This window comes from Myotis lucifugus, unplaced genomic scaffold, assembly GCF_000147115.1.
Source record: "Myotis lucifugus unplaced genomic scaffold, Myoluc2.0 scaffold_305, whole genome shotgun sequence".
Lineage (NCBI taxonomy): Eukaryota > Metazoa > Chordata > Mammalia > Chiroptera > Vespertilionidae > Myotis > Myotis lucifugus.
Window position 1 is genome coordinate 335,849 of NW_005871353.1, and position 21,225 is coordinate 357,073.

Genomic DNA, 21,225 nt, shown 5'->3' on the forward strand with positions numbered 1-21,225 from the left:
GAGGTAAATGCTGGGATTATTATTGGAATTGTTGAAATACGATGTACATAGCAGTTAGGATGGTGCCCAGCACATAATAAACACACAGGTGGTGTTTGTGACTGTGGTTATTTTTGGTGGTGGTGGTGGCCAGTAACTTGTAGTCAGCACCTTGGTCAGAGGGACTAGTCCCTGAGCACAAGACTCCTAGTAACACTTGGAAATTATACATCTTCTATGCCTTTACCAAAGGAGAGGTTATTAAAAGACCATCTAAAAGAAGTATCAGAAAGCTTTAAATATATAAACCTCCTCTTCAAGTAGTTTGTATATCAAGGGCTTTTAGGAATTGAAGTTGAAAGACTGTGTTTGGCCCCTGGTGTGATGGGGCATCGGGACTGTTGGTGGGATCATCCAGAACTCTCTTGAGAGGCTGAGACAGAGGTTGGGCCACAGCGCTGGCCCCGTGGCTTGGCCACACCACTCAATACAGTCAGTGCGATAGCCTGACCAACAACATGGAATTGCTGATGCCAGAGGCTCCAACTAGTGATCTGCAAAATATTGCTGGAGCTCCCAGCTCGCTGCTCCCTGAGGCACCTGTCTTTAAGCACTGCCTCCCTGCTCGCACCACAGCTTACCTAGCCAGGTGAGTGCAGGCGAGTTTTAAATGGGGACTGTGATTAATTCAGTTTACATGGAGGGTGATATAGTGCCTCATATTGTAGATATTCATGTGTACGTTTGAGTCTCCTGCTGGACTCTGAAGTCCTTGGGAGAAAGGACCTCTAAAGGACCATTTTAGTCTCGTTTTCCCAATGCTGAGCTCAGTGCCAGACACAGAGGAGGCAGTCAGTATATGCCAGAGTGAAGGAGAAAAGAGGGAGAGAGGAAAGGAGGGGCAAGGGTCTCAGTTGGTGAATAAATGATGCTTTTCGTTCTGTTCATACTCTCCAATTCCTAGAATGCAGAGAACCCTTTGTTGGCTTTTAGAGCCTCCTGCCTTGTCCTGTTTGCCCACACATGCTGACTGCCGCCCTGCGTCCCTCCCTCACATGCCCTTGTGTTTAGATCAGCTCCCCAATGTCACCCCTGACTCTGGTTATCGACTTCTCCATGCTTCCTCACTTCAAAGAACCAGAAAGTTAATTTCCAAAGAAACTGCCTAACTTTATACTTTCTATGCCTTTTAAAGCTTTTGCATGCCAGAATCTCACCTGTTTCTAATAGCATAAGGAATTAACTTCTGTTAGAAATATTCCTTCTGAAGCTTGATGTAGTAACTTTCCATGTCAACCTCAGTGCCTTTATCAGGCATGTGTTCACTCTCAGCTTATGGCAGAGGGAAAGGATATACTAACAAACCAGTGATCATCAGGAATCCACCAAATGTCAGTGCTGTTCTTTCTGCGAAGACACTGTCTTCCAGAAGACAGGTGTGTCAGGATGCTGGCAAAGTGGGACTGGTGGAAAAGAATTAGCTGTTCAGCTTAACGGAGACAACTGGAGTATCTCAGAGTATAGAAGGGGTGTGTGTGTTTCCATTAAAAAAAAAGAAGAAGAAAATAATTAAAAAGGACATTAGACTTGGAATTTTCCCAGAATTATGAGGATCAGTGTGGAAGTGGATTGGCTTGAATCCTTTATCATGCAGGCCGAAGTGACTGTTTCATACCTAGCACAGAACCCAGTTAGATAAGATACCTCAGTGCAGAAACATTCCAAATTTTCTTTCAGGTTGTTAAAAGGCTCACACTATAGAGAAGCGATAGAGGAAGCAGCATGGAATCAGTTTTTTCTTTATATGTAGAATATGGAGTGTATATTCTGGGAGACGGCCTCACAGTGATTCTCCATCTGGCTGAGCGTCAGTTTGCTTGGGAGGGCATCTAGCCTGGGACCCCACCTTGGACCGACTGAATCAGAATTTTCTCTGTTGGTAAAGAAATAAGAAAAATCTCAAATAATCTAAGTTTACACTAAGAGAACTAGAAAAAAAAGAACAACAAATGAAGTTCAAAGTGAGTGAAAGAATGGAAATAATAAAGATCAGACAGAAATAAATGAAATAGAGTCTTAAAAAAAGCCCAATATAAAAGATCAATGAAACCAAGAACTCATTCTTTGAAAAACAACAACAAGGTTTACAAACTGTTACAAATTCATCAAGAAAAAAAGAGAGAGGACACAAATAAATAAAGTGAGAAATGAAAGAGGAGAAGTAACGGACACCAAAAGGATTGTAAGAAAATATTGTGAACAACTACATGTCAATAAATTGGACAAACTGGACAAAATGGATCAATCCATAGAAACATACAATCTTCTAAAACCAGTCCAGGAAGCATACGGCCACAGAACCAGGAAGGACATGGTCACAGAACCAGCCCAGAAAGGACACGGCCACAGAACCAGTCCAGGGCAGACACGGCCACAGAACCAGTCCAGAATGAACACGGCCACAGAACCAGCCCAGGAAGCACATGGCCACAGAACCAGTCCAGGAAGCACACTGCCACAGAATCAGCCCAGAAAGGACATGGCCACAGAACCAGCCCAGGGAGGACACGGCCACAGAACCAGTCCTGGATGGGCATGGCCACAGAACCAGCCCAGGGAGGACATGGCCACAGAACCAGTCCCGGATGGGCACGGCCACAGAACCAGCCCAGGGAGGACACGGCCACAGAACCAGTCCAGGAATCAGTCGAGGATGGACACGGCCACAGAACCATCCCAGGAAGCACACGGCCACAGAACCAGTCCAGGAAGCACACGGCCACAGAACCAGTCCAGGAAGCACACGGCCACAGAACCAGTCCAGGAAGCACACGACCACAGAACCAGTCCAGGAAGCACACGACCACAGAACCAGTCCAGGAAGCACATGGCCACAGAGTCAGCCCAGGGAGGACACGGCCACAGAACCAGTCTAGGATGGACACGGCCACAGAACCATCCCAGGAAGCACACGGCCACAGAACCAGTCCAGGAAGCACACGGCCACAGAACCAGTCCAGGAAGCACACGGCCACAGAACCAGCCCAGGGAGGACACAGCCACAGAACCAGTCCAGGGAGGACACAGCCACAGAACCAGTCCAGGAAGGACACGGCCACAGAACCAGCCCAGGGAGGACACAGCCACCTGCCCCTGTGTGGTCAGCCTGAACCTGGACTCTGCCCTTGGCTGCTAGTGCTGCCTTCTGAGAGTGTCCTCTCCTCTTCTGTTTCTCTGCATCCCTGGTCAAAGGTTGGACATCCTGGGCAGGGGAGCCAACTGGCCAGGCCCCTGTCAGTGTTTGCTGCCAGGGAAGCAGGACAAAGGAGTATCTGGTGTTTTCCAGCATCAGTAATGCCAGGCCAGCTCTGCTCCCACTTAGACTCTGAAGGGGAGAAAGGGATTCAGGTGCTGGGCAGCCAAACAAATGACAGATAGCCAGCCTGATTGGTACCTGGCTGTCAGTCAGTCTTGTTCACCCTGCCAGAGCCCAGTAATGAGCAGCCGATTATCCCCAAAATGTCAGCAGCTGCCGGCACCAGTTTGCTCCTGGTCACTTAAGCATTTTTCCTGGGTGGGGTTGGGGGGGGTGCATCACAGGCTCCAAACTATATGTGGATTAACTGCTAGGAATTCACACATCGTGTCTTCACCTGGTGCAGCTTCACTGATAGGGCTGCCTGCTTCTTGGTTCATACTTGATAGGAGGAGAGGTGGGCATGGGTGGGGAGAAGGGTGTGAGACAGGTAACCGTCAAGGACAGCAGCTTGTAGAAGTTTGTGCCCAGTAATAGTTCCAAGAACACAACTTCAGAATTCAGATAATCAGACTGGCAGTTGGCTTTTCTCTGTAGTAGGTGGAGCAATATAGGAGTTTGGCTTGACATTGGCAGGAATATATGAACGGTCCTCTTGCCTGGATCAGTGACCCATCTCAGTCCTTTAATCATAGTCCTTTAATCAAAGCCAAAAGTCTTCCCTTGACTGTGATTATTATTTTCACATCATCTATTTAGTATTCTAGATACTGGCTTAGTGGCAGCTCTAGACACCTGTGTCCCCATGGACAGGACTCTGGCAGATTTTTAGGGACGTTTATCTATCTCTGGAGGCAACACTGCAAATGGTAAACAGCTGTTTTTGTCAGGTGAGGGCAAACTGCTTCTGAGGGTCTAGACAGCAACTGAGAAAAATGCATCAGTCAGTGTTTTTAATGCATGTAATTTTCCAGCAGAGGTGTGTACTTGCTCCAGCAGCACATTACCAGCTGCATTAGGAAAGACCTTGTTAGCATGTACATCCTATAATATAACATCTCAGATTCCAGAATCCTTTTAAAAACTCGCCCAGGTCACTTAGGACTGTTGGAGAGGGGGCTGGAGTCTCAATTTTCATGTGTGTTCCAGAGGTTGGGACCACGCTTTAAGAAGCTTGTGCTTGTCTGATTCCTTGGGCACAGCCAGGGACATGGGAGCCAGCAGGAAGACCTTTAAAACAGGGTCAAGCTGTGGTTTTCCACAAACTAAATCCTCTCATGTTTAGACATTTTATTTTCATACCTTTTATTTTTAACAGAAAATTTTTTCCTCCCACATGAAAACTTACTCAGAAACTCAATCTATAAATCAAAAGTTGTGTTCTGGTTGAAGTAATCATGGGGGCCAAAGCTGACGTGCTCCCTGCCTATTTCAGCCTCTCAGGGCCCCTGAGGCCCACCCCACAGAGCTGTGGAGCTCAGTGTGTCAGGCCTCGGCGTGCAGACAGGATGCTCCCTGTCTGTCTGTGGGTTGAGAGCTGGACACTGTTGATCCCTCTAGTGGCTCACACGGTCAGTGGTCAGTAAATAGATATTAGACTAGTGATTGTGACAGTAGCTTCTGCTTTGGAGGGATCAGGAAAACCTAAATATCAAACCTTTCAACTCCTCCTCATCAGCTCAAATGTTCCTGATTCCATTTCTGTTTAAATGCTTTATACTCCATGTAGTCATAGCAAGTCTCTGGTGAACTCAAACTTTGAGACACCTGATGAATTGAAGCCATTTCTCTATGGAGGAAACTAGATGTTACAGAAATAACTCTTTGCGTATTACTATGAGTGCCTTAAATCTATTTGGAAAGTAGCTGGGATTTAAATACTGAATAATACTCACTAAACAAATGCATTTGCAAATCAAATATATCCACTTCCAGCTAAAGGGCCTGGCAAAGGGTGAGAAGTGGCCCTCATGACATTGAATAGTGCCTCCTGGTGGTGCAGAAAAATGTTATATTATATTGTTGGTTTGTGTTTCTTTTCCTTTATTTTTCTACTAGGAATAAAGAAAAACAGAGTTCTAAAAGCTAGAAGGTTGAGGAAGCAAGCTGAAGTCTCTTCCCTAGATTTTGACATGGAAGATTATGAATTGAACTTGATCTTTGTGGCTGATACAGAGCGAAGCTAAGCTGTGGCTGAGTCAGAAGGTCTTAGAGGCCAGGCTAAGACTGTAAAACTCAGGTCCTAACTCTCCTGCTTGGTGGTGGTTTTTGGTGGATGAGTAAACGGGGAGTGTAGCCCCCATAATTCCCTGAGGCCTTGACTTAATCTCTGTTGGGAGTGAAGAAGGCTCCAATAAATAGAACTTATCCTCCTCGAGGAAAAGCAATATACAGAGACAAGTCAGGATTTGGAGATTTAAAAAATCTTTATTAAAAATAAAGCAGATATTGTAGAGTGTGGCTTATAACTGTAGGCAAAGAGGTTTCCTAATATTGGACCTATGATTAGACAGAGCTCCTAGGGACACCACCAGCTCCTCTTGGGAGAAGGAGCAGAGCAGAATGAGTTCTCTGAACACAGGGTGGCTCCAAAGAGAAAGGGAAAGTAAGTGGTTAAGACGGAGTTGCCTAAGTGCCCTGGCTCACAGCCCCCAGATATTTTGGCACATTGAAAAAAAAAATGTTTTTATTTGATTTTTTTAGAGAGAGGAAGAGAAAGGGAGAGAGAAATATCAACATCAATAAACTACCAGGTATGTGCTCTGACTGGGAATCGAAACGGTGACCTCTTGGTGCATGGTCCGACACTCAACCATTGAACCACACCAGCCAGGCACTCTCAGCACATTTTTTACAGTACCCCCAGGCTAAAAGAAATGCCAAAAGGTTCAATCGATTAAGTTCCGTCTCAACAAGTTAACAGTAGTAAGTGTTGCTATGCTTCTGAAAATATCCCACAGAGCCCCTGCGAGTTTGCTGTGGCAGCCAAGGCACCATGGAGCATAGTTGGAAAATACACTCTCCTTCAGAACTCAACATAAAATTAAGTCACTCTTTATTCTCTTAGAAGAGTGAGTGAATGAGGGAGTAGAAAAAAAGGCCAGGAGCATTACCCTAGTGGAGCTTCCTGCACGTGGAAGGAAATATGAGGAGAGGGAAGAAACATACTCTTGTTCCAAAGCATCACCACAGTATCCAGGTTTCAGCTCAGAGTTAGCCCAGAACTGATGTGGCTCCCTAACCCAGGAGACTAGACAGCATGTATTTAGAAGTTACACCGTCTAGTGTTCTTAGTACAGTGGGGCCTTGACTTACGAGTGTCCCGGCTTTTTGAGATATGAGCCGTCTCTCGGCCGATTTTTTGCTTTGAGTTGCGAGCTAAAATTCAGGTTATGAGCCAGCTTCAGATACCCCACCGCTAGTTGGCGCAGCGAATGTCACAGTGATTTGACATACGAGTAATTTGAGTTACGAGCTCCGTCACGGAACGAATTAGCCCCTGAATTTGTGGCTTTTGCCTGAGATGTCCATTGCGCACCTCGTAAGTCAAAGCCCCACTGTACCACATACATGTTTGGAAGGGAAATGGAAAGCAAGGTGATAAACCCAGGGACGTAGATGGAATACATTTCTACAGCCTGCCCTTTCAATTTTGCATGCCCGAAGTCAAATGTTATGAAGGCCAAGAATAAACTAATTTTTATTGGCCTAATTCGATACAGATGGTCAATTCTGCCGAGCCTCTAAGCAGTTGTTTTCTTTGTCCATAACTCTAAATGGAAGCATAGCCTATGGAGGGAAAAATGAATAGCTGAGCTTTTCATGTATACTCCGACCCCAACAATAAAATGGCCACTCCATTATAATGTGGAATTTCTATTAATAATGAAAAGTAACACATGGTGGATTTCTTATCATAAACAACTAAATATTTCCTGTGTGTGCCTCTCATTGTACCACAGAATCATGCCCCACCTGCATTTATAGCTTGATTGGTCAAGTGTGCATTTCAATCAGTCGGATTTGCCTCATGAGTGAAACACCAGTATTAGCAAAACGTGAATTGCTCAATGTGCAAAAAACTTATCAAAGTAGTCAAGTATTTAATTCCTTTGTATTAAAACTGTATTGTGCTATACTGAACACATAAATTTAAGAGTTTGCAACTATGTCTATGAAAGCATTTTGTTGTTTTACCTGTACCCCTCCCCCGTCCCCCAAAAGAAGCATTTTCCAGGATGAATTCAGTTTACTCTGAGGAGGAGGCAGTGTTGAATAGAATAACTGTTACCATGATTACCTGTGGAAAGAAATGGGCTAGTCACTTATTGGGAGATGCCGGTAGAAGAATACCTATTGGGGGAGGTCCTGAGGTCTTCACAGGAGGCATGCCCTCAGCCTCACCTGCTGTGTTGCAATCTCTCCCTGTGTTCCTTTTCCTTGCTTCTTCCTCAAGGCCTCCTAGTTGGCATCTCATTCTACTCCTATCTTCCTTCTCTCCCCCCTCCCCACTTTTACCTGGGTGTCCTCAGCTCTTGTTCTGTCAGCTCCACTCCTCCCTAACGGAGCTTCCTCAGAAGCTCCGGTTCCTTGTCAGTAAAATGGGGTAATTAATAACCTCTGCCTACTTCATGGAGCAATCATGAGAATGGAATGAGATGTATGTTAAAGCATTTTGTTAACTGCAAAATGCTACATAAATGTCAGGTGTTATAAATCATTAGCTGGTCTTTTCCTCAGTTAAAGCATTTTTATGTATATTTTACTCACCCTCTGAACAATTCTTTGTCAAATAACAAATGTAAATGCTGCTGTTTTTTCCTGCTTGGATTATGGTGGTTCCTTTGCAACTTTATGATGTAGGCTGAATCTTTAACTACTCCTTTGGCTCATATCTCTTCCCCTGAACACCCATGCAGGATCATAATCCATAAAACACAGAAGCAATAACTCCTTTTAATTGCCAGGAGTTCATCATTTGCTGAGTTCTAACTGCAGTCACTTAGACACTTGTCTTGAAAAGCCTGTCTCTGTTTACTCCACAGAGCCGAGACTGTGTGAAGCTGGGCCCTCCTGCCGAGGGAGAAGTTGTTGAAGTCAAGTGGCCTGATGGCAAACTCTATGGGGCGAAATATCTCGGATTGAATGTGGCCCACATGTACCAGGTGAGTGCTGAGCAGTGTTTGATGCTTGCTGAGATGGACAGGAGAAGCCAGAGGGCAGATGGTATATCCATTGTGCTGTGATCAGTAAACCGTATCAATATGGGGTACCTCTTATTTTGTAAAGGAGGCAAAGACTTGATGTCTGGTGACCCTGGCACTAGAGTTTTATTACCTTGTTTGGCACTGGGAAACGCTAATAACATTTGGTGAATGGTAAGGAACATTGTTAGGCTGGAAGGGTAGGCAGCTGGATGCTAGGCGGCTTTCCTATGTTTTCATGATATGGGGAGAGCCTAGTTGGCTGGTTTATCTCACCAGAGCCAACAGCTGCTGTTCACCACCAGCAGCCCCTGGATTTGTGGCTTTTGCCTGAGATGCCCATTGCGCACCTCAGCAAACATAAACCAATGGTGCGTTGACACAGATGTGGCCAGTTGTACACCCAACCTTAAAGGAGTGCTGTCTAATGCAGAGTACAACTATCAGTTGGATATTTTGCTCACAAGGGCACGCTACATTATTAGAGTATGTATACAATTAGAAAATGAATTTTATCCCTATCAAAAGTGAGAATGAGTTAAGCTCTAACAAGGAAAATAACATGGGTAGCACACATGCCTTTATATTCCTTCAGAAAGACGTTAAAAGGGAGTAAATTTATTGAAACCAATACACTGCAGTTCTTTCAGTAACACGGAGGTGGAATCAACATGCCCAGGCTAAGCAGTAGAGTGAAAACAGGAAGATTGAAGTAAAAGGAGAAAAAGCAAGAAGGATCAGGCCTGTTAAGTTGGGTGGAAAGAGATCCAGCAAAGATGCATTTAATTATAACCTGTGGACACAGACAATAGGGTGGGGCAGGGGTGGGCCAGGAGGGGTCAATGAGGAAAAAAGGGGGGCATATGTAATACTTTCAATAATAAAGATTTAATTAAAATAACAGTTTGAGAATGCTAAGACTGCCAATTTCAGCAGAGAAGTTGTTCAAAGATCAATAAGGGGCTTAAATGGAAGAGAGTACATGGCAATACAGTGCACCAGGGATGAGCTCAGTGTCATTAAAAGTATTCAGAAAAGTTTGGAAAACTTAGGGAAGAACATTTTTTGAAGTCTAGAAAAGTGCAAGGGGAGTGGGGAGGAGAGGACATGTACATATAGTGTGTGTGTGTGTGTGTGTGTGTGTGTGTGTGTGTGTGTAGGCTATTTTCCCCTTTGCTTTGGTGGCAATGTTAACTTACGGGTTCAGGTCATCCTATATAATAAAAGCCTAATATGCTAAGTGTCTGGTCGTCCGGTTGGCCATTCAACCAATCAAAGCTTAATATGCTAATGATATGCTAAGGCAGCTCAACTGCTCACTATGACCACCAGGGGGCAGACAGTCAACTGGTCAACCAATTGCTATGACGTGCACTGACCACCAGGGGCCGCTCCTACCAGTAGGTGAGCTTGCTGCTGGGGTCCGGCTGATCAGGACTGAGCAAGACTGGCTGGGCACACCCTGGAGCCCTCCCGTGGCCCCTCCCTGGCTGGCCAACCTCTTGCATCCCTCTCCAGCCCCAATGGTGTACTGGTGGGGTCCCTCGGCCCGGCCTGTGCTCTCTTGCAGTCTGGGACCCCTCGGGGGATGTTGAAGAGCTGGATTCGGCCTGATCCTGCAGACCAGGCTGAGGGACCCCACTGGTGCACGAATTTGGGCCTCTAGTTTATAATAGGGTAAGTGCTGGAGCATCTTTGCATCAGGATGTTCAAAACTGGACAAAAATCACAAGATAGGCTGATAATACTGGTGGTTCCTCGAAAAGAGGCATTATTGAATATTACATCATTCAAAAGAAAATAATTACATTTAATTAGACAATAAATGCGAAAGCAAAGCATCTCACATGTAGCAAAGCTGTTTGCTCCATGAAAAGTATAATGAGGACATGTTGAAATTCAGGCTAATTAGTAATCAGTGTGTGAACTTCAGGTGAATTTATGATGGCCTATCAACAGAACTGTGGGCACATTCATAGACTTAATGAAAAAAGTTAAGACTATTATTAAAATTAGCTCTCAAGTACAAGCAGTTTAAAATTCCTCATTAAACCAAGTGGCCTTTTGAGATCAGTTTGTGTTTTGTGTCTATTCAACCTCACCATTGAATAAGCGAAGACATTTATAAAAATAGACATAACTAAAATAACTACTGCACAGTGATAAATATCCTAAGTATATGCATTTTTGGACCCTTACAGTAGCCCTATAAGGTAGGTGGTTTTGACTCTTATTTTACAAATGAGGCCAAAAGGGACCATTGAATTTAATAATTTGTCTAAGAGCACACATCTTGTCAAGGGAAGGGCCAGAATCTGCTCTCAGCTCTGTCCTAATCATGGTTCACAACCACCCCAGAGTGCAGGGGCAGCCCCTCATTTTAGCCCTGAGAGTCCTGCATCCCGGGAGACCCCTCAGTCCCCGGCAGCCAGGATAATCAGTCACCATAGCACACTCCCCTTTTGTTTTATAATTGCCTTTTCCCCTTGTAACAATTTTCAAATTATCTAAAACAGAAGAAAGGTAGGCACAGGTTGTTCTAGCTATGCTATCAGATTGTGTAAATGAGATGACACCTTGGCCTAATTAAATATTAAAGAAACCATTGTGCTAAAACAAGGCCTGGAAGAGGAGCCTCCCGCCTCAGCCTTCCTGGAGTCAGCAGAGCTCTCCTGCGAGGGAGGCCTAATTCCACCCCCCGCTCAGCTTAGTCAGATGTGAGCAGGACATGGTAACAGGGTTGTGTAATTTATTATAATGTTTCCTTAAACTCCAGCATATTTTTTATAAACATAGCTCAGCTCCATGGTTTAACTTACCTTTAACTGGAAGTGCAAACATTTTTTATTTCTTAAGAGTAAAGCATTCAGACAAACAGATAAGTTAGGGACTTCAAAAAATATCCTGAGTGCTTCAGAGTTAGAACACATTAGGTATTCCACCCTGTTTGCATCTTTTTTGTTGTTTTCCCCTAAAAGAGTGAACTTGGGATTAAACATGAACCAAGAACAATCCCTGCAAATAGGGCATCTGATGAACTTCCCCCAGATGCTCTAGGTTTCTGTAAACCCGTGTCACTTAGGCCCTTTTCTCTAACAAAATCTGCTGAAATGCTGGGGGAAAAAAAACTGGTTTTGAAATTATTGCTCCCAAATGATTAGCTTGAAAAAAGTTTTCAAACATTTTCATTTTAGGTAACAATGTTTTTTACACATTAGTGCGGTTTAATTGTTTTGAGGGTGAGACCCTGGGGTTTTTCTGGCTGTTTGGTTGGATTTGACAAAAGTGAGTTCAGAACATAAAAGCTTTGTAAGAACTTGAGAAATTATTTTATCTGGGAGGATTATTTTATCATCATTTCTTTCTCATGGAGAAACAGCCCTCCCTCTTAGATTGTCAGAACTTCTTAAAGAATCAGATGGTACTGACAGGCCCGGCCCGTCCCAAATTGGCTACAGTCTCAGTTTCTGAGCAATTACTTGAGCGGCAGCTACTGTTCTTTGTTTTTGCTGTGGTGGATAAAGTTTTTACATCACATATTCCAAGACAGTCATTTTCAAGAATTTTTAGCTTGTTTGATTCTTAGTTGGATAAGGGAAACTTATCAAACTTCCTTCCTTGGCTGTTGGCCAGTTTTCTTTATCTGCTTTATCCTTTTTTTCTTTTTAGCTTGTTCAATGGAACCCTGAAAAAAGTGGTCAGTGCTTATTTGTTTTTTAATATATATCATGATGTCTTACTTTTCATTAGGTTGAATTTGAAGATGGATCCCAGATAGCAATGAAGAGAGAGGACATCTACACTCTAGACGAAGAGTTACCCAAGAGAGTGAAAGCTCGTTTTGTAAGTGCTGGCAAATGGCACTCAGGGATCTGCCCTGTAGTTCCCTTATCCTCTCCAGCGGGAAACATGCTTGGGTCTCACAGAGTATCTTCCATAGAGTCTCCCTCCTCTCCCCTCTCCACCCTCCCTTCTCCTCCCCTTTCCTTTGTTTTTAAATTAAACACACACACACACACACACACACACACACACACACACACACACTTTTTTGACCGCCTAGAGATTTTGAAATGGAGTGAGTAGCCCTCTGGAAGTCTCTCAGGTCTTTGACTCTCTAATCCATGTGTGGTTAAGCATTCTATGTGCCTGGTCTTACAGATTTCACATACTGTTTCTTATTCGAATTAAAAGAAATCGGTCTGCTTTCTTCTCTGACCACAATCTCTTTGTTCCACAGTAGATTTGGCTCTAGTACCAGGATACCCTCTCATGTGCTTTTATTTGAACTCAGCTCCTGAGTTTTCTAAGGTCCATTTCTCTGAACAATTAGACCAAATTCAAACTTTTTCTTTTTTAAATTATCAGCGGAAAAAATGTTAAGAAACGGCGGTGAAAAATATATGTCACATATATAATCTGAATGTATCCTGTTATGTCACACAGTTGAGCTTCATGCAAATATCTTCAGAAACAAAGGCTCAGGGTCCAGCTTGCTTCCAGTGCTTTTATTGAGTCAAAGACTTAGGCCTCCTGTTGGAGGAAGGAAGGGCTTTTCCCTCAGGTTGATATGCAGCCCTCTGGCCCTCGGGCAGTTTGTCTATGACTGCTATTTTTTTTCCAGTTGGTGAAACAAATCTAATTGGAAAACTCATTGAAGGGAGATATTTATGACTAGAGAAACCTCTTTTGTGTGTTTTAAGGAGGGGTGGGTTAGCAGCCCTCCCTGGGTGGCCTCCATGTTTTAATGAATTGTGCTCATTCAGACACATGCTGATTTGGAAAGAAATTTTTCAAAGGAGTCAGCAGTCCACCTCGGTGATGGTGCTGGGTTCTTTCCCACTAACTTCAGAAACAGCCCCATTACCTTTTATTGTCTCACAAAATAACCATAGCAACAGTGCATAATTAACTAGAGCTACTGGTAAATCGGTTTTATTGTGTTTGAGAGGCTGAGTTTTGCTGTTCTCACACAGTGGCAACACTATTGATGTTTTATTTTCTCCTTTGATAATGTGGGCATTTATAAAAGGGAAAGATTACTCAGAGGAAGTACTGTCTCCAGAAAGAATGAAGCAAAAATGTTTTCTCCCAGTGGCAGAGGGTGCCCAACCAACCACCAGGCTTCCTGGGCGAAACAAGGTAGTGTCTGAGGACCTTTGGAAGCAGCCTGTTGCCCTGGGTAACCGTCTCAGCTGGCAGGGAGCATGCCCAGCTGGGCACTTGAGCCATTTTTTAGTTTTCAAGCTTCATTGTAACTATTCCATTGTTTGTCTCTTCTTCACGATTGACTATGTTTTCAAGCCCTAAAAGCCGGACTGTGCCTCTGTCACCAACCTGGGAAGGAGTCCTCAGTGACATAGTAAGATGCTCTAGTCTACACGTTGGTTATTCTGTGTGATCCAACTCAGTGAAAACCATTTGGGAATGATTTTAGGAGGCAAAATAGTAGGGAGTTAGGAAACAAAAACAGTGCTTTCTAATGTAGAATTTACCTGATCCTAACAGAAAAACCCACATTCATTCCCCCAACTAACACTTACTGAGCAGTGGCCGAGAGCTGGGCATATTGCTTGGTATTGAGAAAATGTGTAAAATCAATACTCAGTCCCTAATATCCTCACCCTTAAGGGTTTTGGGAAACCCCTGATGGGGAGAAACGCACCTGTCCCTGTCCTTGCCACTGCCCCCATTCCACTGCACTGCCGTGGGAAGTGCAGAGGTCCTCAAACTTTTTAAACAGGGGGCCAGTTCACTGTCCCTCAGACATTCCACACATGCGCACTGCGGGCCTGGGACGAGTCGGCTGCTAAGCAGGACAGGCAGCGGCAGCAAAAACACCCAGCGGGCCCGATAAATGTTTTCGGCGGGCCGCATGTGGCCCGCAGGCCGTAGTTTGAGGACCCCTTTGTTACAGGGACCCTGAAGGAGGGCTTCAGATTTGCCTGTGGCAGAGAAGGTGGAGTCTGTTCCATGCAAGGGAAACAGTGCATCTAAAGATAGGCTTGCACAAAGAGCCAGTAGTGTGGCCGGGACCTGAAACAAGTCAGTCTGACCGGAGCTTGGGATAGGATTCTGCCAGGTTATATAGGTACAGCCTAGGGCAGTGGTTAGCAAACTGCAGCTCGGCAAACCCTGGCTCGCGAGCCACATGCAGCTCTTTGGCCCCTTGAGTGTGGCTCTTCCACAAAATACCGGCTCTTCCACAAAATACTGACTTCTGCACATGGGCCACGAAGTTTCAATCACACTGTACGTGCACATCCGCACGTGGTATTTTGTGGAAGAGCCACACTCAAAGGGCCAAAGAGCCACATGTGGCTCACGAGCTGCGGTTTGCCGACCACGGGCCTAGGGCGTTGGGATGTTGTCTTTATTGAAAGATTATAAGCACGAGTGTCACTTAGTCTGAAAGTTTTTAAAGAACTTGCATCTACTGGTTCTGTAGAAGATAGCCTGAAATGTTGCATTTGTCGCAATGCTTCAGAAAAGGATGTGTGAGGCCTGCACCATGGGGTCAGTGGTGTTAAGAATAAAGGATGGAGGGCTTTGTGTAGGAGGGGTACTGGACAGGCTGGGAGCAGGGGGAGTTTACAATGACTTTTAGGTTTCTGATCATTGTAGCTAGATGGATGGGGATAGTTGTGCCATTTGTGAAATATTAGAGGTCCAGTGCACGGATCCATGCACTGGTGGGGTCCCTCGGCCTGGTTGCAGGGATCAGGCCAAAACCGGCTCTCCTCTGTCGCCCGAGGAGTCCCGGATTGCAAGAGGGCACGGTCAGGCTGAGGGACTCCACCGGTGCATAAATCTGTGCATTGGACCTCTAGTATACATATAAGATCTTTGGTTAATTTCTTCCCACCCTCCCCTGTACCCTCTTCCCTCTGAGATTCATCAGTCTGTTCCATGTTCCCATGCCTGTGGTTTCCACTCCTGCGCTGAGCATCTGTCCCCTGGTGACCAGTGCACATCATAGCTACCGGTTGGCTGGTCAGCCAGTCGGCCGGTCGCTTAGGCTTTTATATATATAGATAGGCAGGACAGGGATAGAGAAGGAAGAATTTGAGTTTCATTCAGGAAAGGTTGATTTCGGAGTGCCTGTGGGGTAAACACTCTGAGATGCCTGCTGGGCAGTTGGACACGCAGGCCTGAGCACAGGAGGAGGTCTGGATGGATGAGAATGTCAGCATCATGGAAATAGATGCAGGAATTGAGGCCATGAATGTGGGTGTGAAGACCTGGGGAACATATGGGGAGAGAAGACGGCCAAATGTAAAATCCCAGGGGCATCAGAGTTGAGCAAATAGTTAAGAAAGGGAGGCCCTTGTCCAATAAACAGTGAGTACCCGGAGGAGGAGGGGAGTCAGGAGGAGGGGCTTATAAAATGACAGAGAAGAGAGCTTTGAGCAATAGGTGACAGAATAGGTAAATAAATTTAGGATAGAAAAGTGTCATAGGAACTAGGATTTGAGCAAGGACAATTTCAGGGAGGTTGTGGGGGCAGAGACCTCGAGTGGAATAGGGGTGAATTAGAGATGACTATTGACCAATTTCTCAGAAATCTGGTTGGGCAGGAACCGGAGGGAAAATGGAGAGTGAGGGAGATTTAAATGAGACTTTAATCCTGCTGGTGCTGGGGCAAGTCCCTGGGGTTGGAGACCCTGAAGAAAGAGGGTTAAGGTGGAGGGGGGAGGGGAGGACGGTTCCAGAGCCACCTGTGTGGGGCCCTTCACCCTGGGCTGGTGACCTGTCCCTGGCACCCCTGGATCAATCTTTGTACACTCTTGCCATGGTCAAATGCTGTGCCCTTCTGCAACGTAACGCCGGCTAATTTTAGTCCACAGCCTCTGATATGCGATTTGAAGACACATTTTATGGAGCAGACATAATCCAAGGGGAGAAAAAGAGACAAAGAGTGCTGAGCTCCAGGTTTAAGAACGAATATGTGGACGACCCCGTGTACCGCACGTTTTTGAGGAGCTCTTTCCAGAAGAAGTGCCAGAAGAGACAGTAGTCTGCGTGTACTGCTGCAGCACCAGAGCAGCGTGGGCAGGAAGAGGAAAGGCAGGGGCAGCCGAGGGCTGTGCCACGCGTTCCACTGCGGTAGGTGACGGCTGTGTCTCTAACGGTGGAAAACTAGGCTTCCCAGAGCGTGGTAACCCAAACCGCAGAATACACATATTGTTAATTGGATACAACCTGGAGCCACCCCCTAGTCTTGCTTTCACATGTACGCAATTGTCTTTTATGATCCCAAAGGATTTTTCTAAGTGGAAGGAAATAATAGTGAGTCATCCACCAAAAAAGCCACTGCCAGAGGCCGTGGGTCCCCAGGTGTGGCTTAGGCCTCGAAGCAGGAAACACAGGGAAACTCCCCTCCCCCCGCAGGTGGGAGCCTCCCACCCGGAGCGCGGGGTGGTCATTTCTATATTTTCCACAGTCAGGGAAAGATTCTCACTTAGTTGTTTTAAATGGCAGTTTTTATAAAATATTTTTAAACCACAAATGGCATGGATGGTGATGAAATGTACCCGTGTGCTACCTGTATTTCCCTTGTACAGAACTTTTACATTTTTTTATATCCCTATCACTTTTGATTGTGTCTACTGAGAACTGAGTTGTTGGCCTTTGTGAAATTTTTGGCTCTTGAGAAAGAATTTTTATGAATTGTATGGAAATTTTATGAATTGTATGGAAATTTTATATATTTAAAGAGGGAGACCTGGGGCTGTTATTTTTAAACACTTTTTTTCATAATACATATTCTAAGTAGTTATTTATAAGAGGTTTCTTTCATTATGTGTTTGTAAAATTAGAGTTTAAATAAATATGCTTCTATGCATAGTTTTGAATTAATATGATTTTCCCTTTTTAAAACAGCCTGAAAATGTACTAGTGTTTAAAAATAAAGATTTCCATCTTCTCCAGTTCTGTCTCCTGACTTGCTTATTCACCTGGGTTTCAACCAATAGGAAAACTGGTTTGTTTGGGAGCTGGCTATCATGGACACGGTGCCGGCATCCGGGGCAGTCACCGGGGACAAGGCTTCCGCCTGCCCACAGGCCAGCTGGGGTTTCCTCACTCCTTCCTCCAGGCCTGGAAGAGATCAGAGCACCTGGAGTCTCGGCTCTTTCCATCCCGGTTTTCTTGGTCCCCAGTTGCCATTAGAAGAGGCTTGTAGGGATCATCTAGCCCAGTGGTTCTCAACCTTCCTAATGCCGCGACCCTTTAATACAGTTCCTCATGTTGTGGTGTCCCCCAATTTCATTGTTACAAATTGAACATAATTAAAGCATAGTGATTAATCACAAAAACAGTATGTAATTATATATGTGTTTTCCGATGGTCTTAGGCGACCCCTGTGAAAGGGTCATTCGACCCCCGAAGGGGTCGCGACCCACAGGTTGAGAACCGCTGCTCTAGCCCCTCCCTTGCTTCATAGAGGACTAGTGGGGGTGGGGGGGCGGGGAAGGGATTGCCCAAGGTCACACTGTCCCCAGTGATGCCCCATAACAGCTGCCAGCTCTCCGTAGCCTCTGGGAGAAGCACTTCTTTTGCTTATGAGTCTGTAGGTTGGCTGTGCCAGGCTGGGCTTGGCTGGCAGCTGTGTTGACGGGGCTGGGCTGGCTCTCATATCTGCTCCATGTGTCTCCTGTCAGCCCACTGGACCTCGTGGGTAACCCAGGTAAGGTCTTCTCAGGTCAGTGGCAGAGGTAGAAAGCAAGCGAGCCCAGCTGAGTAAGCGCATTGCAGCCCTGTCTGGGATGTTGGTTAACATCTGTGGGCCAAATCCCACAGCCAGGGATTGGAGGGCATTTGAGAGTTTCATGGCAAGGAATGTGGATGTATAGGGTTACAGGGTAGAGGAAAGAGCAGAATTTCCAGTGCCTCATGGCTGAACTCTGAGCTGGGGAAGAGCCCGCCAGCTTTATTTTTCACAGACTGAGCACTTTACATTCTCTGCCATTAGAGTCAGATATTTTATCCGGTAATCAAGCTTGCATTTTATATTTCTTGGTTTTGAATGACACTGACCTGCTGTGTCTACGATATGCCAGGAAAGTAGGCCTGTGTAAGGCATTAAGAGGAATTAATCTAAACAGGATCATTCGTTTTGTACATGTTTGCCTGTCAGCAAGATTGCTCATTGGTTGCCACAGGGAGAGAATATACAGAGTCTTGTGTGATGTCCAATACAGCTGCTTTTTGTAGTCTCACCTAACTAGTGGTTGTATAACCAAGTACAGCTGTCTACAGCCTTAGCAAAATGGTGCCAAGCACAGACGTACGCGGCTCTGGAGAGAGACACTTGGTGTCACTGCATCCGACAGTCCTTACTAGTTCTATGACCAGAAAGGCTGTTAAAGCTTTTCCACTTACTGCAGGGCACCTCAGTTGTAATGTTCATTGCTTTGCGTTACACTAACTGCATTTTTAGTGTGTGTGTGTGTGTGTGTGTGTGTGTGTGTAGCATGAAATCAGTTGAAGTCCTTCTAGTATTTTTTTTAAAAAAATGTTGCTAGCTGTTATATTTCTAATGTAATTCTAAATGCACTCCTTTTCTCTGGAGGTTAGAGGATTAGTAACAACTGCCTGGCATATTTCACAACCTTTTAGTTCTTTTATGTATGTTTGAAATGAGAACAATGTGATCCTTGTCAGTTTGCTTTTATTAAGGTACTTTTGTTTAGTTCTTCTAGAGAGAAATTGAGAAGAAGCATCAACACTAAAATATCCCATGGGTTCTCAGAATACATTATAAATTGCCATTGGGCAATTACATATGAAAACATGAGGACTCAGAATACAAAAATATGCGGGAGTAAATGTCTGTCTGCCACTTCTCCCTGCACCCGTCCGATGGGAAACAAGGCCGAAATGCCTACGTGACCGTGAGTGGCCTGGAGGTCCAGGAGTAATCATATTGGAGTAGGATATGCTGCAAGATAACACTATGCTTTATTTTTGCCTTTAATTAAAAGGTATAGGGAATGAAACGATCTATATTTTACATAGTAATCAGCCCCCTAAACTTGAAGCTAACTAGAGATCCTGAGACATTCTCATTATATGAAGTAATTGGTTGGTTGCAAGACTCAATTGTACTACAAACTCTTTCTGGGAATTCAGATGGCAGTCATCGGAGGGGTTACACCTTCTCTCACCCAGCACAGTGTAGAGACAAACAGCACTGTGGTGGGGAGAATGGTTCCTGGTGTTGAGACCTGAGATCTGCATCAGTGGACTGACAATGTAAAAACCCCTGCTCCAGCCTCAGAAGGTGAAGATCTCCTTAGAAATGGAACTTCACCAAGAGAAGCTGACACTAATGATGTATGGAGCATCTGTCATGTATACCCAGCCTGGTAGGCTCCTTAGTGGCGTTTATCTTACTTAGCCTCCCCAAGAACTTAGCAAAGTAAGTATCACTTCCCTCTTTCATGAATATAAACTATCTCAGAGAGGTTTAAGTAGATTTGAATTACTCAAAGTTCTCATTGCATGAGGGACAAAGAAGATTCTAAACCTGACCCAAATAAAAGACATTGGATGGATGAGTCTGAAGCTCAAACGGCAGGTTAGCACTGGAGTCGTAAACAAAGAAGGCATCATCTTTATTAAAAATACATGAGATTTACCTTTTGGCAAGGGCAAAACTATAGGGACAGAGAAGGGATCAGTGCTGCCAAGGGCTGGAGGTAAGGAGGGATTGAGAACAAAGGGGTTTGATGAAACTTCTTTGGCGTGATGGAAAGAGTGACCTTGAGGAAAGCATTCCAAGTGATTTCAGATGAGAAATCTGTTAACATTGAAATTTGTGTTCCTATTGGACATGCACCCTCTCTTCTCTTTTTAAACATTTTCTTCTTTATCTTTAGTTTTCAGAAGTGTGATGATATGCGTCCTGGCTTTGATTTATTTTGGTTTATTTTGTTTGGAGTTTGTTCAACTTCCTGGCCTTTCACCAAATTTGGGGAAAATTTCAGCCATTATTTCTTGGGATATTTTTTTTTAACCTCACACTCTTTCTTTCTGGGACTACAGTGACAGAAATGTTGGGTCTTTGGGTACTCAGATGATCTTTTAAGTCTATTTTCTCTGTTCAGATTTGCTAAATTCCATTGATTTGCCCTCACATTCACTGATTCTATGCTCTGTCATCTCCAAACTATTATTGAGTTCTTGAGTGAGTTTTTTATTTTGGTTATTGTATTTCTAAATTCTATAAGCCCCATGCAGTTCTCTTTTATATCTTCTATTTCTTTGTTGAAATGTTCTGTTGTTTTCATTTGTTTTAAGAGTTTTCATGATTGTTCATTGAAGCCTTTTTCTGGTGGCTGCTTTAAAATCTTTTTCAGATTATTCCAGGGTCTAACTCATTTTGGTATTGGTGTCTGTTGATTGTCTTTTCTCATTTAAGTTGTGATTTTCCTGGTTCTGGCCTGACCAGTGATTCAACTGTAACCTGGACATTTTGGGTGTTATGTTTAGAAGAGTGGCTTCTACTTAAATCTTTCCTTTTAGTGGGAAGTCCCCCAGTTTTGGTTTAGTGCTCAGGCCCTAGTCTACTTTTATGGGATGTGGTTCCAATGACCATGTAATTTTCAGTGCTCTTACTGTTCTCCTCTGCTCTGCTTTGTTTGTGTGCTGCCCAGATGCCACTCTGTAAACCTAGGTACTATTCCACATTTTGGCTCAGTTCTCAAACTTGTTGGTGAGTTAATGTAGGTCAGTTTCACATGTGAGCTGCTCAGTGAGTTCCTATGCAGGTTTAAAGAATTC

General features: G+C 44.5%; 1 protein-coding gene across 4 annotated transcripts in view; it reads left to right on the forward strand.

Annotated features, from left to right (window-relative positions):
• The window catches only part of KDM4C (lysine demethylase 4C), a 282,134-nt gene extending 264,765 nt beyond the window's left edge, over window positions 1-17,369 (forward strand). For 3 of the 4 annotated variants that reach the window (XM_006100251.3, XM_023763876.1, XM_023763878.1), the window contains 3 exons: window positions 8,281-8,400; window positions 12,190-12,282; window positions 16,280-17,369. In XM_006100251.3, the coding sequence (XP_006100313.1) occupies window positions 8,281-8,400; window positions 12,190-12,282; window positions 16,280-16,456 (390 nt within the window). In that variant the 3' untranslated portion in view covers window positions 16,457-17,369. The remainder of the gene's footprint in view (window positions 1-8,280; window positions 8,401-12,189; window positions 12,283-16,279) is intronic. The other variant, XM_023763877.1, reaches the window with a different exon arrangement.
• Window positions 17,370-21,225: the final 3,856 nt, after the last annotated feature.